The following is a 22,083-nucleotide window of genomic DNA, read 5'->3' as shown; positions in this document are numbered from 1 at the left end:
GAACCCCAGAAGTCCTCTGTGCCTCACTGTCTGGGCAGTTGCTTCCTCTACATCTACTCACAGCTTTTGTAACCAGAGAAAGAGGAAATCCACAAAGCTCTCTGGTTAGCTAGGGTCATGCTGTACGTTTTGGCAGCAGTTGAGATGACAGCAAGCTTGTTCATGCTTCCTTTCTGCAAGTAAGATGGTGGTGTGATGGGCATTTTGAGCTGCGGCATTTGAACGTGGGATGGAGATGGAGTTTCCTGCCTACAGAGACATGCAGTGTACAGGATCAAATAAGCCTGGTAAACTTCAACTCAAGATGCTTAAAGAAAGTCTGAATCCATCCCAGAATAATAATTATCGGTTGTCTTCAGAACTTATGAGATTTGGGTTAAGTAGTGAAAGACAGAGGTGGCAAACCTAGTGGTTGTGTCTGTGGGAGTCAGGGAGCAGAAACCGAATAGCTGTAGATCAGCCATCTTCTCTTCTTTGCACAGAAGGATCCTGGAAGAACTAACCAAATGGGTGAGGCTGCGAACAGCCAAAGGTCGTTTGAGCTGTTCTAGAAAATACATCTGTTTTTTCATGTGTGAGAGAGTAACAGATCCCATGAGCAGGAAAGTGGCATTAAAATACCACATATGTGTTTAAAGCTTTACTAAAATAACCTGATTGCCATCAGGAAGTTGAGGCAAGTGCTCCATCCAAGTGCTCTGGAGTAGAGCAGTGACTGGGTACCAAAGCAGTGGTGGTTAATCACCGTCAGAAGGAAACGGTACACAGTTTGTTTCTGGATGTGCTCTTTCCTTCTCTTCCTGGTTACAATTAATGACTGAAAATGTTTTGAGCTTTGGCTAATGATCTGAAAGAGAAGAAAGAGTTCTTGTTAAAATTGCAGACAACTTGAAGCTGGAAAGATCTGCATAAATATTGGAGGACCAAATGATTTCAAAATACTCTTGTGAAATGCAGAATATGGTTAAGAATATTTGATGGAAATATGTGCAAGGTGCCATGCTTAGAGAGTTACACTACTGGAACGGATAAAGCACAGTCACATTTGTAGTGAGGAGATCCAGAAATAGTAAGACTAAACTCCAGGGAGAAAAACTTTCAAAATGAAAGGATACAAAGTGTTAGAACAAAGTTGTCTTTGATTATTGAATCACCATTTTTGCAGGCCTGGTTGGGCATATGTCTGTCAGGAAGAGAAGCTGTGGTGTTCATCCAACTCTGGAGAGAATAGTTTAGATGACCTTATGAATTTTCTTCTGGTGCTCCTTAGTCATTATTTTTATAACTAAAGATAGTAGAGAGACTATGTAACCCTCAATTGACTACGGAGTGCTCTTGTGAGAAGGTACAAGTGTGCCTGTGTGTGGGTGGGGTGAAAAATGTCTCTTTTAGATAACAAGAAGGGTTCTTCACATTGTGGGAAAATAAGCCTTGTATGAAAGGCTGGCCACAGTGTTCAGGGTATTCATGTGAGGTTCTGCAATGTCAGCAGCTTAAGAGGAAATCTAGCTCTGACAGGGCACAGTTTTTATTGTGCCATTCTGACTCTTTCCTTGGTTTACCTAGCTGTTGGATTAAAAATACTGAATTCCATGGTGCTCCTCTGTTTTGGAGAGCTATCTTCTAGATTTGGATCCTGAGTGGTTTGTTGGTCAAAATGTATGTATTTGCATTACAAATACCCAGACAGAGTCCCATTGCAAATTGGGCTTACGTTTTGTTCTTAGGTCAAATGGACTGTCACAGCAGTATTATGTACAGCAGCAGAGTCAGTTAGGCTGGCTGCTAGGCTGGCTGCCGTAATTCCTGTCCTACAGCCTTTTTGATTTACCGTGCGGATATTGAATGCTGTCACAGTATTATAACCACTATGTATATTAGTGGAGACTACTAATAAATAAAGAGTACAATTCTTGTTTTAAGAAAAAAACCTCAGTCATAGCTAAGAGGAAATCAGGACTTAAATTTATATTTCAGCATAGATTCTGGGCTGGTGTTACTTTCAAGAACACTTTATTGGGTATGCTGAAGACGTGAAGTTTATTTGGCTGTATTCCTGTTGGAAGACTTCCTGCAAGATGAATAGCCTAAAACCATTCTAAAGATATCTCTTTAACTGCTACAATGAGCACTCATTGCTCTTGATAGAAACTCTGGTCCCAGGAGGAGATTATACCTCTAAATCTTAGGACCTAAATTGTTATACCACCCAGTAGTGAGATTGACTTACCCTTCCTAAACTTTTTAAAGCTTTTCATAAGTATGGAGAAATTATGTTAGATGCTAACTTTCTGTACATGGTATATTACTTCCATGGGCCAGTGTTGCTTGAATTTTGCAGGCCGCAGCAGTCAAAAATCAGGTTTGCTCTGAACTTTTAATACCTGTAAATGAGTTTTGTCTTTATGAAAACTTACATTTTCTTTTTCTGTTTGTTCCTAAGGATCATCTTTGCTTTCGGTTGTTTCCAGCTTTCAAACTACATTTATTTCATTATGAGACCAATGATATACGACAATGGAAATTACATATATATATATACACACACACACACTCACGCAAACTGAAGCAGCAGTTCTCTTACACATTGGCTTATATGTGGGTTGACTGGACTCTTACTTGTTTTGATTGTGGAGCTGGTGAAGATAATGTCCTTTGGAAGTTTGTCAGTTTGTATACCACATCAACAGAGCTTTGTGGATTTCATTAAAATCTTGGGTTTATTTTGGAGTATTTCAAGTTCAGTGGATAAATGGAGGAATAGAAATAAACAAAACAAAGCTTATGTAAATAGTAATGGCTTTATACTATTCAACCTGCTTTTGGATGATGAGAAAAGATTGGAGGGATTATGCATTACTTATACAAGGAAAAGAATATTTCAGCAACCAAGACAGATTTATTTTAGATCAAAAAATGCTTTTAGATCAAAATCTAGCAAAAAACTGAGAAGGTGATATACTTACTTCACAATATAAAATTATTTTGATTTAAGCTCTATAATTGGTATAACCATTTCTTATTACTGATGTTAACAGCTTGTATGTATCATCTGCAATCTGAAATTGTTTTTTGGTTATGCTTCTCATTTAGATGTCAATGTGGAAAAGTGAAAGTGGTGGAAGCAGTGTCCTCAGCAGCTGTTATATCAATTTGCTTTCATGGCAGTCAGCTACCTTTTTTTCCTTGATTTTAACATTTTTGTCCACATATAAACTAATTATTTTAGTAGAGTTAACTACAAGTGTGAAACCTTTTCACAGATGTAAAATACGAATCAAGGAGTAATAACTCCTCGTTGTTACAAACAAAACTGACAGTATTTATAAAGCTAGTGTTATATCCTTTAGTTTTATTGCAGATAGAACAGTATGTGTGTAAAATGAATTATTGTTGATTATTGTAGGACTCTAATGTTACAAAAGTGAAAAGTCAAGGTAGTTAATCCTTGGAAATCATAATTTTCTGTAGTTAATTACATGACTGTAGTTCAAATGTTAAGCATTTGTCTAAAAATTACTTTCATGTGGGAATGTGAATCTTAAAACTACTCTGAATAATTGTTATGATCTAAAACTGGAGAGCAAATAAAACAATTTCTAGACTGACTCTATTTTGAATACTATAAATATTTACATTCATTCTTTCTCTGTAATCTACCTATCTATATGAATACCTGGTTTGAAATTGTTTCTTATATTAAAATACATTTTCAAGGCAATTTTATGATGTCAGGCCAAAATACCCTTGTGTTCAAAATGAATTCAAACTCTGATGATAGCTTTGGACACCTTACAAAGTTTTTTTTCTTCAAAGTGGTGTTCTTTTTCTTCAGCTGATGGGTGTTGGTTTCCTTACTTCATGAATGGTAATCTTTTCTTTCACTTCCAAAACACCAGCCTGTAAGACAAATAATCTTTGGGACTGTTTGTAGCAGGTTTTCCTTGAATGGCGGGTTTGATACAGTATCCTGGCACTTAACATAAACTACATCAAATATGTTACTCCAACTGACATAGGTAAACAACATTTGTACCTATATCTGGATTTTTTTTGCGGCAACCAATTTCCCTGTTCACGGTTGCTCTTGGAGATGCTGTTATATATAATTAGTCTGCTGCAATGCAGGTTTTGCAAAATCTATAAATTTGACAGAATTAAGGAGAATTAAGAGTGTTTTCCAATCGAGATAAAATATCGAGGTGAATTAGCCACTCCCCTTACTCTGACATGGCATTTCTGTTGTTGCTGTGGGTTTTTTTTCTTATCTAGATGGAAAAATGAATGTAAAAAAATCTTTCTTATAGTGTTTCTACCGCTTCTCGGACTATGTCTCTGCTGTCACAGCTGGAAAAGATCAATTTGGACTCTGTATTAGGAGAAGCAGACAATGCCAGATACGTTACCTCAAAGATCCTTCATCTGGTTCAGAGCCAAGGTAAATATCTAAGTTTTGTGGATTTAATAGTTTTCCTTTTGAGCCTTCCTTCTTGTATTTCTTCCTTCCTGGACTTTTCTTTAATTTTTGTTTCTGTTTGATGAACTTGGTTATCCGTCCTTTTTTGTCACTGATTGTTGAAAGCACCTGTTTAATACTACCTGGTATAGTATTGGTTACACTGAGTGCATTTTGTATTGTCAAACATCTATAAGTAATAATTCACAGTATATATATATGTGTGTGTGTGTATATATAAGAAGTAGAAGTATCTGGAAGAGAGCTTTCTTACAGATTTTTCTTTACAGGTTTTTTCCTAGGGTGTGACAAGATTGTTGAACAAGTGAAAGCAAAAATTAGTTTTAAAATCACTTAAGTCTTTTACTTATATTAGTTAGATTTGTATACCTATATGCAGTTTTTAATAGGTTTTATTGTTTGCAGTGTAGATTTTCTGATAAATCTGTATATGATCACCTTTTTTTTTTTCTGCAAGCTAGTGTATTAAAAGAAAAATGGTGTTTTTCTCACTGGCAGAAAAAACCAGGAAGGAGATGACTTCTAAGGGCTCCACTGGAATAGAAGTTATCCTGTCAACCCTAGAGGTAAAACCTTTTAATCCGTTTGGTTATGGGTACATAGCAAGTTTTCATTTTATCATTGGTCTTCGTATTATTAAATATGTTGTTATCCTAGCTAGTCTCCAAAACTTGTGTAGGACTGTAATGAACAGATACTGTCTTTAAGTAACCTACTTAAGAATTTCTCTCCCTGATTTTTAAATATTCTAAGAAATTATTTGTCAACTATCAGTTCTAATTAATACGCCATACTACAAACTAGATTTTAATTGGTTTTGTGGTTAATTCAGGCTGCATAGTGGGATGGTTAGCTGGGTGGTTACATCTTAAGTTCTGTTTGATTTAGTGGTGACAATTTCTCCAAGCTTTAAGTATCTAAACTACTGTATTGGACTTCTACGTTAAGCAAAGAAATCTCTCTATTTTTTTATTGCAGAATACAAAAGATCCTCAAACTATTCTAAATATATTGAATATTCTCATTGAGGTGGTCTCAGTTGGTAAGTTTTCCTTAAGGAGCAATTTGTGATTATGTTCCAGTATTCTTCTGCAGAGTTTTGTTGTTGTTGTTTTGGGGATTTTTTCCTGACGTTTGCTAAAGCTGATTTATATGCAGAATAAAAAGAACATAGAGACTGAAGTCACCTTTCAAATAATCATACACAAATAATTTACATTGCTGTAAGTCTAAGTCCAGCATGTTCTTGCATAATGCAGTCATATATGAAGAAAATATTGCTGTTCTCAAGACTTTCTTTGATAACTATAGCTTAGATACTTAATTGTTCTTTGGCTTGAGATACCAGTTGAGTTTTTATTTCTAGGTGGTGGTCGGAGAGCAAGCGTCTTAGTCACTAAAGGAGGGACACAGATCTTACTGCAGCTGCTTTTGACTGCCAGCAAAGACTCTCCACCAAATGAAGAATTAATGGTGCTTCTTCATACTCTTCTTGCAAAAATTGGTCCAAAAGGTGATAATGATATACTTAAGTAATATGGCTTAATAGTTTGCAGTTTTATAATTGAAACTTAAGAAAATTTTTCTTTCTATTATTGTATAAGCATCCACGTACTCGGAATTGGTAGAGGAGAACAAAAGGAAGAGTAAAATAGAGGGGAGGAAATAATGGTGAAAAATAGACATGCGGAGTTGACATCAGTAGAAGGAATTCACAGTTCATTTAACTCTTATTTTTTGATAATAATTTCAAAATTAGTGTGATTGATCTTGTATTTCTTTGATGTCAGACAAAAAGATTGGCATGAAAGCAAGAATTAATGGTGCCCTAAACATATCATTGAATTTAGTGAAGCAGAATTTGCAGAACCACAGGCTAATATTGCCCTGTCTTCAAGTATTAAGAGTTTACTCAACCAACTGTAAGTATTGCAGATAATTCTTTTCTTTCCCATGTGATATAAATTTTTTTGCCTAGATGTGTTTAAAATATCTGATCTAAATGCTTGTTTAATGTTAGATGTTTGAAGTAACTATTTTTATCTGAGAATTTGCTTTTTAGATCATCAAATTGCTTAAATTCTAATAAAAGCTGTGAAGCATGTTTGTACTTCTTGTGTATCTTTGTTTTTTGTTCTCTCTCTGTGTGTGTGTATATATATATATAGTTGGGGGTGGTGGTTAACCAGTGCTATTGGATGTGTGGAATTCTGAGTCATCTAATTTACAAAAATGCTGATGCTTTAAGATCTAAACCAGAAATGCTAACATTGTGCTTGCAGAAGCACTTCAAATTAAATAATTACTCTCTTTATTATACATGCCCATGGTTTTTTTCTTTTTATTATTTTATTTCATTCATGATTGTTAATTTAGAACTTGGTTCACACAAGAAATATTTCATTTCTTTATTTAACTTTTCCCTTATTCCTTGTGTTGCAGTGCCCTACTATTGGATTAATATTCTTCCACAAGAGCCTAATTCGTTGTTTGGGTGGGCAGTAGGAAGTTGATGAAAATAGCGTGGTTCTTGCTGTATCTCTACTGTTGGTTAGATGCTCTTAAGTTTTTCCCACTGAGCTCAAAATAGCCATTAAACCTATTAAATAAGTGCAAGAGATTGAAAACATAACCACATTCCTCCAAGAGAATTGATTTGATGATCTAAAGATTATGTTTTCAGGACATTCACATGAGCACCTATTATTCATAAATGCCCAATACTTTTAAAATGTGGAAGCTTTATTTCTGTTGAGCTGTCTGATAATGAGGTAAAATGCTTCTAAATGGAAGAGTTTAATACAGATAGTTAACATAGCTTAGCTGAAAGCTTGCTTCATCCTGAAAATGGGAAGTTGAACTGAGTGTCTAATTTGGATTCTGCTTAGATCAATTCTCTCTTTCTGTATTTCCCACTTGTTATAAACAGAAAAAGTAGTAGTTTATTACATTCCGAAGAGTAGTACTATTCTAAGTTTGTGTACAGTTGCTACCAGAATAGAGTCCTAATTTTTCTTAGATGGTAGAGGTGTGATGTTGCTGCTGCTGCTGCTGATATTGCAACTTGGGTTCAAGTACTAAATTCTATACTAATAACAGCATTCGTTATGTTGAAGTCAATTCTTAGTTGCTCTTTTCCTACTTTGTTTGGAGTGCATATTGCTAAACTCAGTGGGAATTGAATTTCTGCGCCTGTTTCAGCAGTTTGCATTTTCAGTGGGCATTGGGCTGTAGCCTTATATACATCTAGTGTGCATTTCTTGATTGTAGGTCTCAGCATCATTTCTTTAATTTGCTCTTTCAAATAGATTATTTCTATAATTTTTTTTTCTGAGAATGTGTATGCATAACGTGTAGCTCAGGAAAGCTTATACTGATTGGCATTTCTAAATTTTACAGCGAACACTTGGTTTTCGAATCCTGGTGGACATACCTGTCTATCCTGATTCTGAAGGATAGTAGCAAGTCATAGAACTTGTTAGACTTGAAATTTTAGAAACCCTGCTGTCTTGATAAACTCTGAGATTTTTTTGAAGAAAATTCTTTTTATGAGGTATCTGAATAACAAAGAAAGCAGAAACATGCACTGGAAGTAGTACATGATTTTATTTGTAAAGTAATAACTAATTTTTTTCTTCTTTTCCAAGTTTTATCAGAGTAGTATTTGCTTGTCATTGTATGTCTTAAAGCACAAACACGTCTAACATTATTTGTAATTCAAAATGAACTTGCATGGATTTTAGTTTGTATATTGTTTTTTTCTTTTGCCTTTCTTATTACATTATCTTAAAATGGATTGCTTTTAACTCTTCCAGCTGTAAATGCAGTATCCTTGGGCAAGAATGGAGTAGTAGAACTGATGTTTAAGATCATTGGCCCTTATAGTAAAAAGAACACTAGCCTTATGAAGTAAGTAATGTTTCTTTAATATAGTATATGGAAAAATCTTAGATACATTTCAAAACTTAGCTGTAAATGAAAAATAATATTAGAGAAATCAAATGTAACTCATATTTGAAAGTTAAAGTGAAGGGAGGTGAGAAGGAGAACCACAAATGTGACAGTTTAATTTTACCCAGAAGAGTAACACAACATATTGAATGTCTAGTTACAGTACTGGTAAAAAATACAAATGTTTTTGGTTTTTTGTCTCTAATATTCCTGCATGGAAACTGTCCAATGGTTATCCCCAAATCAGGACAAACAGATCAAGACAATCCCATCATTTTTCAATTTGTTGAATTGGCTCCCACATCTCCTTTGTGTTTTTAGAGTGATAATATCTGTTTTATTTGTAATAGAATTTTCTTTCTGTTTTACTTCCAAGCAATTATAGACTCTCAGAACAAAAACATAAAACATAGAGTAGGAAGCATCAGCAATATCTGTCTAGTGGGCTATTGTGTTTAAAAAAAAACTTCACTGAGTAGCTTAAAGTGGTGACTTTAGACTTCCCCCTTTCCATTTTTCTTTTTTTTTTTTTTTAAGTGAATGTAGGGTAAAAACGGGTAAGTGGATCTAACAGGAGATAGCCCTTCCTTTATACACTACCACCTTTTTGAAGTACATACATGTGGAAAACTGAATTTTTCATCTGGTTAGCAAAACAATAATCTCGTGTTGTTCATATTCTAACTTTAGTTCAAAAAAAATAGTGTTATGTTATCTAAATCTGGTATTTGTGGTCACTGGAGTATCTTTTAAAAAAATGCCCTGCCCCTTTAAACCCCGGCTAAAATTAGACATATGAACTTACTATTCCATGATGTGAGTAATCATGATATCCCTGTTTATGGCCTGAGATCAGATGTGTGAAGTCTATCTTTACAAAGAGGGTAAAAATAAGTATATACATTTTCTAGTTGTGCATCTTGAGTTAATTGAGACAAGATCTTTGTGTACAAGAAAAATCTTACACTGATGATCTTGTATTGTAGTACAGATTGATGAGCATTACTCCTCAATATATTCATACACTGCCAGTTTTGACCTACATTTTTTTATAATGGTATCCTTTGCTTTGTGGAAGTAGTTGTTCTGCTGCTAACGTAAAAACGTGAGTTTCAGAAGTATCTCATCATTGAGTATGGTTCATAAACGTTAGGTTCTCACAGTGTTTTTTTGCAAAGGCTGAAAGTTTGTATAGCCATTGCATTGATATTTTTAAATTTCACCATCAGACTTCAGATTTAGCAGAGACGCATGATATTTTAGTACAATCAAGTTTTAAAAGCAAAGCCTGTGATACAGTGCAACCAGGAAAACATGAGGACAGATGCTAAATAAATCTGTTAGCGGTAAATATTTTGTATAGCTTTACAGTGTTATAGATTAAGCTTACTGGTTGGTTGTTGTTTTGACTTTTCTTGTTATGTTGACAGGGTTGCTTTAGACACACTTGCTGCATTGCTAAAATCAAGTAAGTGACTACAAGAAGCTGTTTATCTAGCTGATATATATATGTGTGTGTGTGTATATACAGAGTAAAACTAATACTAAGTCTGTGGTCAAAACAAAATCAAGGCTAGGAAGTTTAGAAATAAGGCTACAGTTTTATCTGCAGTCTCTGGAGCTTTAATATTTGTGTGGTATGTGTATATATATGTTTAATAATTAGTTACTGTTTCTTCAGTTACGCAGCAGAAAGACTGCGCTGCTTCTGCAGAACTGATCTTGATCCAAGGTGGAGAAATAGCCTTTTACAGTCACTCTCCTCAGCCCTTCAGTAATGGATATCTATAGCTTAACTCCTATGCATCATCTTTATACATACATCTGAAAATATCTTTTGGATGGCAGGGGAAAATACAGGGTTTCTTCAGGTACCTTTCTGAGTAATTAGGTCTTGGGTCCTAATGACAAGTCTGTCAGTGATGCTCGTGAAGTGGAACCAAGGGTAACAAAACGGTGGTCTGTTCCCAGACATTGGCTATCTCAGCTGGCAGCAGTGGATCCTCAGAAATGTCATCTCTGCAGATTTTTGCACCAGGATTGTAGCTGACAAGGAATTAAAAACTCATTCTCTCCAAACAGTTGTATAAGAGCTACAGCGTTCCTAGTAGTTTTAATGGAGTTGGATAAGAACTGGGGCGTGATTAGATTTGCAGAAAACCATTTCAGACAAATGACAGGAAATTATTGTACTGATAATTACAGGGCGCTGAGTTTTCTCATGTTTGATCAGTATGATAGCTTGGTCTTACAGATTTGTATATTTACTAATTTTGGAATTTCTCCTTGGGAAACTTCGGGAAAGAGATATTTCTGAATTATTGTCAGTGTTCTGTTCTGTAAATTGACAGTTAAACTTTAATGTTGTGGAAAGAAATTAAATGTTGAAAAGGTGTGTCTTGTCTTGTGCGTTTATTTTGAGATGTCTTTTTCAGTTCTGAGGGGTTTTGACATTGTAACTTCCTATACTGTATATAAGTAAATCTTTTCATAAAAACACTAATCTCTGGTGTGTAGAGTCCAGTTGTCATACTGATTATCCAGTATTTGGGGTAGAGGTATTTTGACTTTATCAAATTTGAGTGATAGTTGCTGCAAAATTGTATGGATTACAAGCGATAAGAAGTTTTTTTCCAATCTTGTATCTACACGGTGTGGGCAGATAGAGATAGGTATGCTTTATATAAACAGGTTGGTTTTTATTTGCTACCTGACAGTATCTTACAATTACCTTTAAGTGTAATGCACACTGTTCTTCTGGTAAACCATGAAAATTACATGCAATGTTATTCTGAAGAATGAAGTGTAGACTACTGGCCTCAGTTATTCAGTCATTTCTGTTTAGGTTCATGTAAACTCCGCTAAGCATGGCTAAAATACTACTTTAAATGAAACAATTCAGTTACTTGGGTAAAAAGAATAATTTTAACATTGATTTGAAAATAGTGTTGACGTCATTGGGCAATTTTTAATTTTTTTTCCTAACTTTTTTTATAAAGAAACAAATGCCAGGAGAGCAGTAGACAGAGGATATGTGCAGGTGCTTTTAACGATTTATGTTGATTGGCACCGTCATGATAGTCGACACAGATACATGCTGATACGTAAAGGAGTTTTACAGTGCATTAAAAGTGTTACAAACGTCAAATTGGGAAGAAAAGCATTCATTGATGCTAATGGGATGAAAATTCTTTACAACACTTCACAAGTAAGTTCATCTCAGGTTTTTTTTTATGTTGTTATTTTTACCTCTTGGACTTTAAAAACACATCCTGACCTCAAATTTGTCATTGTTCTTTTATGCTATTCACGGTCATTCCTGATTATGGGGCTAAGGATTGTTTTCTGTACTTGACTAAAGCAGAATGGAAGAGTACAGAATTAAATTCATATTTGCTATTTGGCTGTGACTATCTCTGGGATGGGTGGTTGAACTTAATTTAAAAAAAGAGGAGGGGAAAAAATCTTTGAATTTTGAAGTTTGAGTTTTTAAAAAATGTGAATTTGAGTTGATAGAAGTTCTTCCGGCCTTCAAAGGACACATTAGCAAAATTTATTTTAAACAAAATACTTTTGCTATTAATGAATTCTAGAAATATGTAAAACAAATGTAGTTTGACTATTAGTTTGAGAGATAATTTTCTCTTGTCTTCATTATTTTCCTGTTAATAGGAGTGCCTTGCGGTAAGAACTCTTGATCCCCTTGTCAACACATCCAGCCTAATAATGAGAAAATGTTTTCCTAAAAATCGTCTTCCTTTACCAACTATTAAAAGTGCTTTCCATTTCCAACTCCCAGTTATTCCTGCCAGTGGTCCTGTGGCTCAGCTGTACAATTTGCCTCCTGATGGTATGGTAATTTTGTAATATTTTGTCTTTGAGTATGTCTAACATTGCTTTATGTCAGGTGGAATCAATTGGAGCTATTTGCATTCTCCACTAAAACTTGGACTCTGAGACTCCTCTCAGCTAGCAGAGGGTCTGTGACTGTTAGTGTGGAGCACCAATTGCTAATGTTAAGTTTTAACTGATGAAAATTTTGTCTACACATATGTGGCTATGTTTCTGAGATACAAAAAATAAAACAGGAACTAAAATGTGATGTTCATCAAACTCTGAAGTGTAAAGCATAGGCTGTACATATTAGTCTACAAACTTAAATGGACTCTCTTTTTAACTCGTCATACGTTCTCCTATGTGAAATGTAAAGTAGTGTACATCCTGTTTTACAGGAGTGTATATTCCTTGATTTCTTTCTGTTACTCTGATAAACTGGATGTAGTGAATTTAGATTAACATGTGCCATTTGAAGCATTGTTTTTTAAATTGTTGTGGTTATTCCTTCATTTGCATGATGAGAAAAGTAGAGTTGCTTTCTTGGACTGTTGCAGTCTCTTAGGCAACATTTGTCTGCAAAGCATTTGTATGGTGCTTTGTAGGAAATAGATTCATCCCGTTGTGAACACCTTTCATTATTTTTGGATAATTAATGCTTAATGCGTTTTCAGATATGGTGAAACAGCTTGGTACCTGGGTAAGCAACTGATGAAGTTGCTGTCAGAAAGTTACTCTAAAACGAAAAGGCAAAGTCAAACTTTTTAGTATCTTCTTATTCACGATATCTCCTAAAACAACATGTGATCGCAGTCTGAAAGAAGACAGCTGTCTGATTGGGGTTCATATGGGTCAGACTCAAACTGCCAGAATTTAGAGTTCGTTTATGTTTTGTCTTCAAAGTAGAAAATAGATTTAGAAGTGTGTTCCAAAATCCACAGAAATTAAACCTCTACTTAATACAGTATTTTTGGTACTCCATAATACCTATTTAGAAACTTCCTATTCTGTTGAAGTAGACTACTGATAGTTTTTTTTAGTAGGTTTGTTAGCTGTTAAAAAAAGAAGTGAAAAACCTAAGGAAATAGGATACGTAGGGTTTTCTTTTTGAGGAAAAACTTCTGTATTAAAAGATACATAGAATGTTGGGGTGGGTAAAGTATAATGTTGTATAGTCAGCATTGTAAAAGCAATACATGTAATCATTCTGAATAGAGAAAATCAGTATAATTTGTAAACCTCTGAGTGAGCCTTTTAACTGACAATCAGGAGATTTCCTGCATGAAATCTTTCAGAAAACATAACAAAAACCCCAGAACTCAAACTGCATGAGATTTCTAGGAAAAGATCAAATTTGCCAGTAGTAAGCAGAACGTCTGCCAGAATAACCAGTTAATGCTCACTTCCACATGTTAGGGAGTTAGCCCAATTCTTGTTAGTCATGTGTAAACAATTAGTTTGCTTCCCCTAGTTTTTCTTTATTAAAAAAGGAGGAAGTCCTAGATCCTTCAATGTACTGGGTCTCTTAACTCAAGTAGAAATTAGTCATTAGTGTCCAAGTAGTTCCACATGTCCAAAAAATAACATCTTGCTGTATGTTTTGGGGGTAAAATTTAGTTCCCAACCTGTCCATGCTAAGCAGTTGCAGTGACCACTCTCCTCGAGTATTTTCCTTAATGGCTGAATCTCCAGTGATATGTTTCTGAGGGTTTTTTTGTTTGTTTGTTTTTTTAATTGTTAGGCCCCATTTAAGCAAGACAAAAAAGGTGAAGAACGTGCTTTGTGCCACTGTTCCCTGATAATGGGTCAATACTAGCTAACATGACTAAAAGCTGCTGAGACCTCTTTTTTTTTTTTTTTTTAACATGGTCATTATTACTTACCTTGGGAAAAGGTAGCCATCTCATTTTGTGCTGACCTCAAGCCCTGCTGAGATGTTCTTGGCACATCCACATTGTAAAGTATTTCTGATGGCCATTTGCTGTCTTGCTGTTTTTTTTGGGCAGGGGGGTGTTGGGTGTTTTTGGGGTTTTTTTTGCTTTGTTTAAACCAGAGATTTTTTTTTTTGCCTTAAAACTGGATGGAAATGTAATAAATTGAGTCTCCAGTATTGTCTAACAAGCATTTTGTGTTGTAAATCTGGTAATAGTAATTAATGTTTACTAGTTGGTTTTCACAATTTTTTCAGGTGGTAAGTGAAAAAGAAAATCCCAGAACACAGAATTTTTTCTTGAGGATATGTATTGGATTAAATGTATAATCTGCCTTACGAAATTTTTTTTTGTATCATAGTGGATGATGTAGTAGATGAAAGTGATGATAATGATGATGCTGAAACAGAATCAGAAATTGAAACTGAAAATGATGATGACAAGGACCAACATTTTAAGGTTGGTATGAGACAAAATTAACAGGCAAAAATCAGGCACAACAGGTTTCTTCTTTTTTAAGTTGCTTGAATCATGTATACAGCCATATGTTTTAAGTGCTAAAAGGACTTTGAGGAGGTTTCAGGGCAATTTCTAAAATTAAAAAAGCTTCTGAAACTTAAGGAAGGTGAGCGCTGCTTGAAAATATCAACCTTTGTTGTTCAGATTGCTTCATGATTTTTATCAAAACTTAATTGCTTCACACTTGGTGTGTCTGGAGTACAGTGGAACAGAACGACAAACTCTTTTAGCAGTGTTCTGTTCCCAACTTGTATTTCTCTCAGCCCTCTCTTCCCACCTATGCTGCTCAGTATGTAGGAGCTTCTCTAACCTTTTCCATCATTCTGGACTGGGATTGACTAGGTCAGTGTTTCAGGAAGGTAACTTAGAAGATCTGCCAACTGTAGAGGTAGAGATCAGTCCTCTCACTGTTGTATCACTTTGGGAAGGTCTTGTTCTGCTCTCCAGCTGCCAGTCAGGACATGAAAGGACATTTGGTCAGAACTACCTTATTTTATATTTTTATGTTACATATATTCAGGAGTTAATTTGATTCCTGTCCACAGAGTGGAATGAGAAATTTCATTCAAGGCTCTCGTGACCCTGATGAAGGGAGTATCTTCCATAGAAGCAGTTATTCCTTTATCACTGCAGTCAGATGAAATCTCCACATTCCATCTTGCAATAGTTGGATTATGCACAGATCTCACGTAAAGTGTAGGCTGATGTCTGTGCATAATACATTTGGATGAAAGCAAGAAAATTGAGATGTTTGTAATCTTTCCGGTGAACTGGAGGCTTTGGCATACTAATAAAACTGAGCTGCTTAAACCTTCATGGTGAAAGGTACAGTTCAGCTAATTTTAAAATAGTGATATTCAGCTTTTGAAGTATGGCCGTGTCAGAAGTAGAAGGTGAAGTGTAGTTATTTTAGAAGTTCATTAATTCTGGATGCAAGATTAATTTGTTCTGGTGCTCTTTCAGAATGATGATATTGAGACTGATATTAATAAACTGAAACCTAGACAGGAATTGGGAAGACCCATAGAAGAACTGAAAATATACGAGCAATTTTTCCCAGAACTTTCAGAAAACTTTCAGGTAAAGTATATTATTCCCAGTGCATTCCTTGTCATGACGGGTTGACTCTGGAATACACTTTGACATTCCTTTTTTGGGTGAATAGTTCCTTTAGCCAGAAAGTGGGAGTCTGCAGTTCTAGAGCTATATATGAGTGTTATATAGTTAAATAACTCTTTAGTTAAATGTTACGGCTTACTTTAATCTGACTGAGAAGGGGACTGTGGGCAGATATAAAGGAAAACTTTTCTGATGTCTGATTATTGCACACTGCAGAAAGTAAAATAGTAAGAAAGGACATGAGATTTCTGGCATGGATTCATTGTATTAGTTATTTCCTTAAATGCTGTGCACCTCTTTAAAGTAGTTGGTTAAAATATCTGGGGAATTGAATTGACTTGATAATTTGTTATTGATGAACTACTTGCTTATTGTTTTGACACTATCTTCTTGTAAAAGCTGAAACTTCATTGCTATGTTTATGTAAGTTTAAAACATAATAACTGTTGTCTTTTAAATTACAGTTATTTTGGATTATTGCAAAACATACCTCTGGAATAATGGAAAAGAAAGGTTTCTAATATAAATGAAACTTCAGGAACTGTTTACTTTTTGTTTTTTAATAAATCTTTTTATTATTTTTTCTCTTTTATTTTTTAAGGAATGTGACTTAGTTTCCAAGGAACCAAAGCCTTTTGTACCTGATGCAAATCTGGGTGGACCTATTGTTGTTCCTACAGCAGGGGAGGAACACACTGCTGAAGCAAACCAGTCAGTGAAAGGAGTTGCTCTGAAGGAGGGCAATCCTTTATTGACAGAGGAATACAATAGAAGGCCAGCCTTTCTGGAACTACCAAAGAAAGACAGTATCAAAGACAGTAGTTTACATCAGCAAAATGATCAAAGAAACCTGCTTCCATCATGCCAGTGTCTAAGCCAAGAAATTGTGAAAGGCTTGGACAGAATCAGTCTGCAGAACAGTGCAAAAAATGATCAGTATTATGGTACAGGGTGTGTAATAAAGAAGGAAAGCAAAACTAGCCTTACCACACTTGCTTGTAGTAAACCTTGTGAACATGTTTCACCCTGTGGAAGTAGCCTCTTTGAAGGATCATCTGTCCAGCTGGGAAAACTCTGCTGCACTGGAGTGGACTCAGAAGAGGAGGATTCCGGATCTAGTTCATCAGGGGAACAAGTCATGCTTGAGGTTTCTGATGTATCACCAGTTCATGACTGTGATCTTTATATTGAGATGGTAAAAACCACAAAATCTATTCCTGAATATTCAGAAGTGGCCTATCCAGATTATTTTGGCCATATTCCACCCCCATTTAAGGAGCCTATTCTGGAAAGACCGTATGGGGTGCAGAGGTGAGTTACCATACTCCTTTTTTTGTTGTTGTTTTCATTCCTTTGAGAAACAGTCTTTAGGATGAGATTAACAGGCACATATACAATGTTTGCTTTGGCATCTAAAACTACTTGCAGTAAAAAGCAGTTTAGGTGAGTAGGCACTGATCAATGCAGGGCCATAAACAAGAACACAATTTGATTTTATAATTGCTAATTCTAATTCTGTAATTCAGTTTCTAAGTACTAAATTTAATTTATAGTCTCCCTTTCTGCCTTCCCACCATCCCCCAGATAAATTTTGTAGTTTGTAAAAAAACAAAACAACCCACCAAAAAACCCAACAAACAAACAAAAAACCCCACCTGAATGCTCCCTTCGGGTCTTAGCAAAGATAGGACAGTTAATAGTTTAAAGATACTTCAACTCTTCTCTTCGTTGTGCTAACAAAGCTATCTTTCAGGAAAGTGTGGTAGGAAAAATTTAAAAAAAGATACACTTAAGTGTTTGTTTTTAGTGTTCACAGTATAACAGGATTTAGAGGTAACAAATGCTGAGGATGCAGTTTGTGTTAGGTCCTGCAGAATGACACACAATAAACACAGAATGAAAAATAAAACAAACCAACAAAAAACACATCAACACACCCATTTATTTCTTCACTGAGAGGTATTGGAAGATGATAAAGGGTGATGTGACTCTTAAGAATAATTTGCAGAGGTGGTATGAAGAGCTGGCTCGTATGCATAGTAAGTTACTATGAAGACAAATGAGCATGTTAGCAGAACATGTAATGGTAGGTATGAGACCTTGCCACTTGCTTAATTATTAGATTGAATGCTTTCAGCTTTATACTTACAACTTTAACCAGTTTCATGAGATTCTTCATATTTGCATTTAGTTATTAAGAAGATTAAGAGATTAAGTGTCTTTAGGTTGTATAATTAAAATCCTTTAGCTGTTTCACATGTGTCATAAAAAGGCGATCTTTCTAGTGAAATGACCAAGTGTTGAAACACTAATGACGTAATGAATAGGCCGTTACTAGAAAACACCGTTCACTGTTGAAGGAGAATAATTTTCCCTATAAGCTTATTTTTAGATAGATTCAGCTGATTTAGAAGGGAGATAGGTAATTTCTGACTCAAGACTAAGAACTGCATTTTAAGAAAATCTTGCAAATCTTCATGTAAGTTTTTGTAGTACTTAATAATTCTGAATTTTCCTGAGTAAAATTGAGTGAAGTCAGAGAAAATTTGTCCTACCAATGCTCAGTCTTCTTAGATATAAAGCACTGTATTAACTCTGACTTTTAACCAACAAACTTACTTGTGTGGTTATACATAAAGCTGATTTCTAAACTGTGAAGGTAATTCTAGAGTATATTTTATTTTAACTTTAAAATGTTTCATTTTTGTTGTATTTTCTATGTTGAAAGTAACTTTTTTAGGTCTTGTGTGACACGAATGAAATATCAGGTAATATTGCTAAACTTGAATCAAAAATAGTGCATCACCTTTTTAAGGTACACTGTTCTAAGAATTCAGTCTTCTACAAATGGCTCAGTCTTGTTACTGCAATGTAACAAATTTCTGAGAAGGGAACCTGTTTAAAAAGGGCTTAATCTTTTTAGGAATTTATAGCTTATAGGAAGGTGGTGAAAATGATTTTGGTAGGGGACATGGAGAAGCTTTTAAGTCTTCTGCAAAGCTGTGTCCAAACTCTTGGCATTCAGTGGGATTTATGTTCTCCTTAATGTAAGCAGTTAGTTACTGCTTGTCAGCTAGGTCTTCTTTAGAAAACAAATGGTTGCCTTAATCCATCCTTGTAATTTAAGAAGGCGTTGTGGGGGGCTGAGGTGGGGAGTTAGTGGATTTTCTTTTTGCTTTTAAAGACAAATGTGGTGTGATTTTTTTTTTTTGGGGGGGGGGGGTTGGGTGGGATGGAAAGGGGGGGGGTTTAGTCTTGCAATATGCTAGGAGGGGGGTTTAGTCTTGCGATATGCTAGGAGATGCAATGTTTTGGAATCCGTGCTTTGGAGTGCTTTTGCTTTTTCATTTACATTTAGTTACATGTAACTTTCACCAAATGTCTCACCAAATTATTATTGTTTGGAAAAATGTCATTGAGAATAACTGAAGTGTTTTATATTATTCTACCTTTTAGGGAAGAAAATTATTATATAATTCAATATCCTATAAATTTGGGGTTAAATTCCTATTTTTTTCCATTTCTTAAAATTTTTTGTTGTTTTTTGCTGTACACTTTAGTACTTTCTAATTACTTTAGTATTTTCAAGTCATCTGACACTGAGAAGTGATCATCAGGCAAATCAGGATCCACAAAGGACTGACCTATAAACACAGAGCTCCACATCAACAGTGTTGTTTTTATATTTTTCCTTTAATTATCTTAAAATAGCTTCTCTTTTCTTTTGATTTTTTGGAACCTGAAAATGTCCACTACTACTTTTTCTTTTCACGTGCATCTTGAATACCATCTCTTCTTTCCTTTTGTCTACATTGGTTATTACTGTGGTATTTGAACGCCTGATATTCATTAATGGATTTTGTCTCGACAAAACTCCTGTGGTGATAGGAAGTATTATGACCCTTTAGAGCTGAGGCGTACTGAGATCTAAGGAGTTGTATAAGATCAAGTGCAAGATCGAAAATCTGTAGTTCTGCCCTGAGCTGTACCTGATCAGATAGATTGTGGTGAGTCAGCCTTTTTACAGTTTTGTCAGTACATTGGACTTGTGACTTGTTTTCTTTTCCATTTAGTTTTAATTTAATAAGAGGCGCTAGAGTTGTGCATTACCTTCTTTTTCTCATTCGTTAACAATATTTATTTTAATTAAATGGAGAATTTCCAGCCTGAACGTACTTTACCGCTCTGTTCCTGTACTCTTCATTGTTAATCTGCCTCCTTTTCTTCTTATTGCAGGTGCTGTGCAAGCTTTTCCACACAGCTCTGCCACTATATTTCATTCTTGAACTGCAACACATTCTCACTTTTCCAAACCAGGACCTAGATACTGCCAGTTGTGCAATGGTTTTATGACCTGGATAAACATACACCTGACATTTGGCTGACATCACCAAATTCATTCTTACTTGTTACCTAGTCGATAAATGAACCTAGATCTCCAGAGGTGAAAAGCTAGTGCACTAACACACTCACTGCACGACCTACTCTCTAAAACTCTTTAATTTTAGTTATGGTAGGACTCATGTAAGTTACTAATGTTACCAAGTGCTGTCCTGGATTAAAGCATTAACATAAGTAATGTTTGAGTAATTTCTGCTTCTACTATAAAGTATGAAATGGTGCATTTTTTTCCATAAGATAAAACCTAGTGGGTTGTGTGCATGAAAACTCAGTTCCCTCACATACAAATATTGGACTCAAGTCAGCTGTGAACGCAGGTGTTTAAACTTAAGTACACTTACAGTTTGTCCACATAAGTGGGGGTGAGGCTGAGGTCTCTCTGAAAATCTGTCTCACTGTCTTCATGTCAATTTTGTTGATTTCATTGTTGTACGAGGTAATTCCTCTTCTGTAATTGGAAACAGTATGCATCAATTTAAATGAGAACTCTGCATTTTATTTTAGGACAAAAATCTCTCAAGATATTGAAAGACTGATTCATCAAAATGACATTATAGACAGAGTTGTGTATGACCTTGATAATTTGAGGTAAGTTTTTACCCTTCTGGAAACAATATTCAGTGGATACTCTAAGCCTGTTCTACTTTCTCTGTGATATGATTTGTAATATTTAAAGCAGTACTATTATGACAGACTTAAATGAAAGTTTCATCTGATGTAACACTGTTTCTGCTATCCAGGCTGTATTTAGAGGAAGGTTTAAAATAATTTCTGAATTACCAAGTGAGGACTAAAATAAACTTAATGAGTTTGTTTTAGTTAAGTTTGTTTTATTCATTTTGGTCCCTTTTCTTTTTCTACTCACAGTTGTTCAGTACCAGAGGAAGCAGATGTTTTGAAGTTTAATTCCAAATTTGAATCTGGAAATCTGCGCAAAGTTATTCAGATCAGAAAGTAAGATATTTCAACTCTTCTTTTCACACATAAGGCCTTTTATTTCTGCTTCTTAAAAAAAGATTGATTTGTTTTTGTTAATCTTTAGAAACGAGTATGATCTAATTCTGAACTCGGATATAAATAGCAATCATTATCATCAATGGTTTTACTTTGAAGTCAGTGGAATGAAAACTGGCATTGGTTACCGGTTTAACATCATCAACTGTGAAAAGTCAAACAGTCAGTTTAACTACGGTAAGATACATTTCCCATGCTTTGAGAAGAAACACGTAGAAAAGTATCTGCACTAGACAGCTCAGCTGTTTCCTTCCCTCTGCCCCGGGATCAGTAGTATATTCATATTGTCAGATCAGATTCTTTTTTAATAGTATTACTAGAAATGTTTTGACAAGTTTCAGTTAAAAAGAAAAAAGGTATCTTAAAACACTGGCTGTCAGTTTTTAAAATGAAGTTTTGTTGTAAGTGAGGCCAAAGCAGAAGAAATTTACTCGTGGCTGCAGCTAAAATTTCTCCTAAGACCATTGTCGGGGGGACACCAAAGCCTGTTGATCCACACAGGTGCAAGAAGAATGACAGCTGTCATCATTAATCCCTTCCTGAATAGAGGTGTATTTTCAGATGTGAAAGTAAGCGGAGACATTCTTAAACAGTTTGGTCTTATTGATGGGAAGAGAAGCTCATTATTTGAGAAGGAAAAGTAAGTCTCCTTTGAAATGCTGGGCTTCATAGGTGACCTTTGCAGTCTCCAGTGAGTAGTGTTTGCTGCTTGTACCGCATCCAAAAAAGTACTGGCTTACTGAGTATGCCTTTCTTCTACTTGTCTGGGGTGGGGGTGGGAAGGGGTGTCATTCATCTTAAAACCATTTGCTTTTTGAGGGTTTTTTTAATTCCTGC

At 35.1% G+C, this 22,083-nt stretch overlaps 1 protein-coding gene across 1 annotated transcript in view; it reads left to right on the top strand.

The window, feature by feature from the left end:
• AGTPBP1 (ATP/GTP binding protein 1) overlaps positions 1–22,083 on the top strand; it is a 59,007-nt gene that overhangs the window by 3,068 nt on the left and 33,856 nt on the right. The window contains exons 3-17 of the mRNA XM_009328122.1: positions 4,308–4,438; positions 4,976–5,043; positions 5,456–5,519; positions 5,844–5,990; positions 6,268–6,399; positions 8,293–8,386; positions 9,859–9,896; positions 11,428–11,636; positions 12,101–12,278; positions 14,555–14,652; positions 15,676–15,792; positions 16,433–17,142; positions 20,737–20,820; positions 21,100–21,186; positions 21,275–21,423. Coding sequence (XP_009326397.1) covers positions 4,308–4,438; positions 4,976–5,043; positions 5,456–5,519; positions 5,844–5,990; positions 6,268–6,399; positions 8,293–8,386; positions 9,859–9,896; positions 11,428–11,636; positions 12,101–12,278; positions 14,555–14,652; positions 15,676–15,792; positions 16,433–17,142; positions 20,737–20,820; positions 21,100–21,186; positions 21,275–21,423 — 2,306 coding nt within the window. The remainder of the gene's footprint in view (positions 1–4,307; positions 4,439–4,975; positions 5,044–5,455; positions 5,520–5,843; positions 5,991–6,267; positions 6,400–8,292; positions 8,387–9,858; positions 9,897–11,427; positions 11,637–12,100; positions 12,279–14,554; positions 14,653–15,675; positions 15,793–16,432; positions 17,143–20,736; positions 20,821–21,099; positions 21,187–21,274; positions 21,424–22,083) is intronic.

This window comes from Pygoscelis adeliae, unplaced genomic scaffold, assembly GCF_000699105.1.
Source record: "Pygoscelis adeliae isolate BGI_AS28 unplaced genomic scaffold, ASM69910v1 Scaffold45, whole genome shotgun sequence".
Lineage (NCBI taxonomy): Eukaryota > Metazoa > Chordata > Aves > Sphenisciformes > Spheniscidae > Pygoscelis > Pygoscelis adeliae.
The sequence above is the reverse complement of the archived record's forward strand: the minus strand, read 5'-3'. Positions and strand labels throughout refer to the sequence as shown.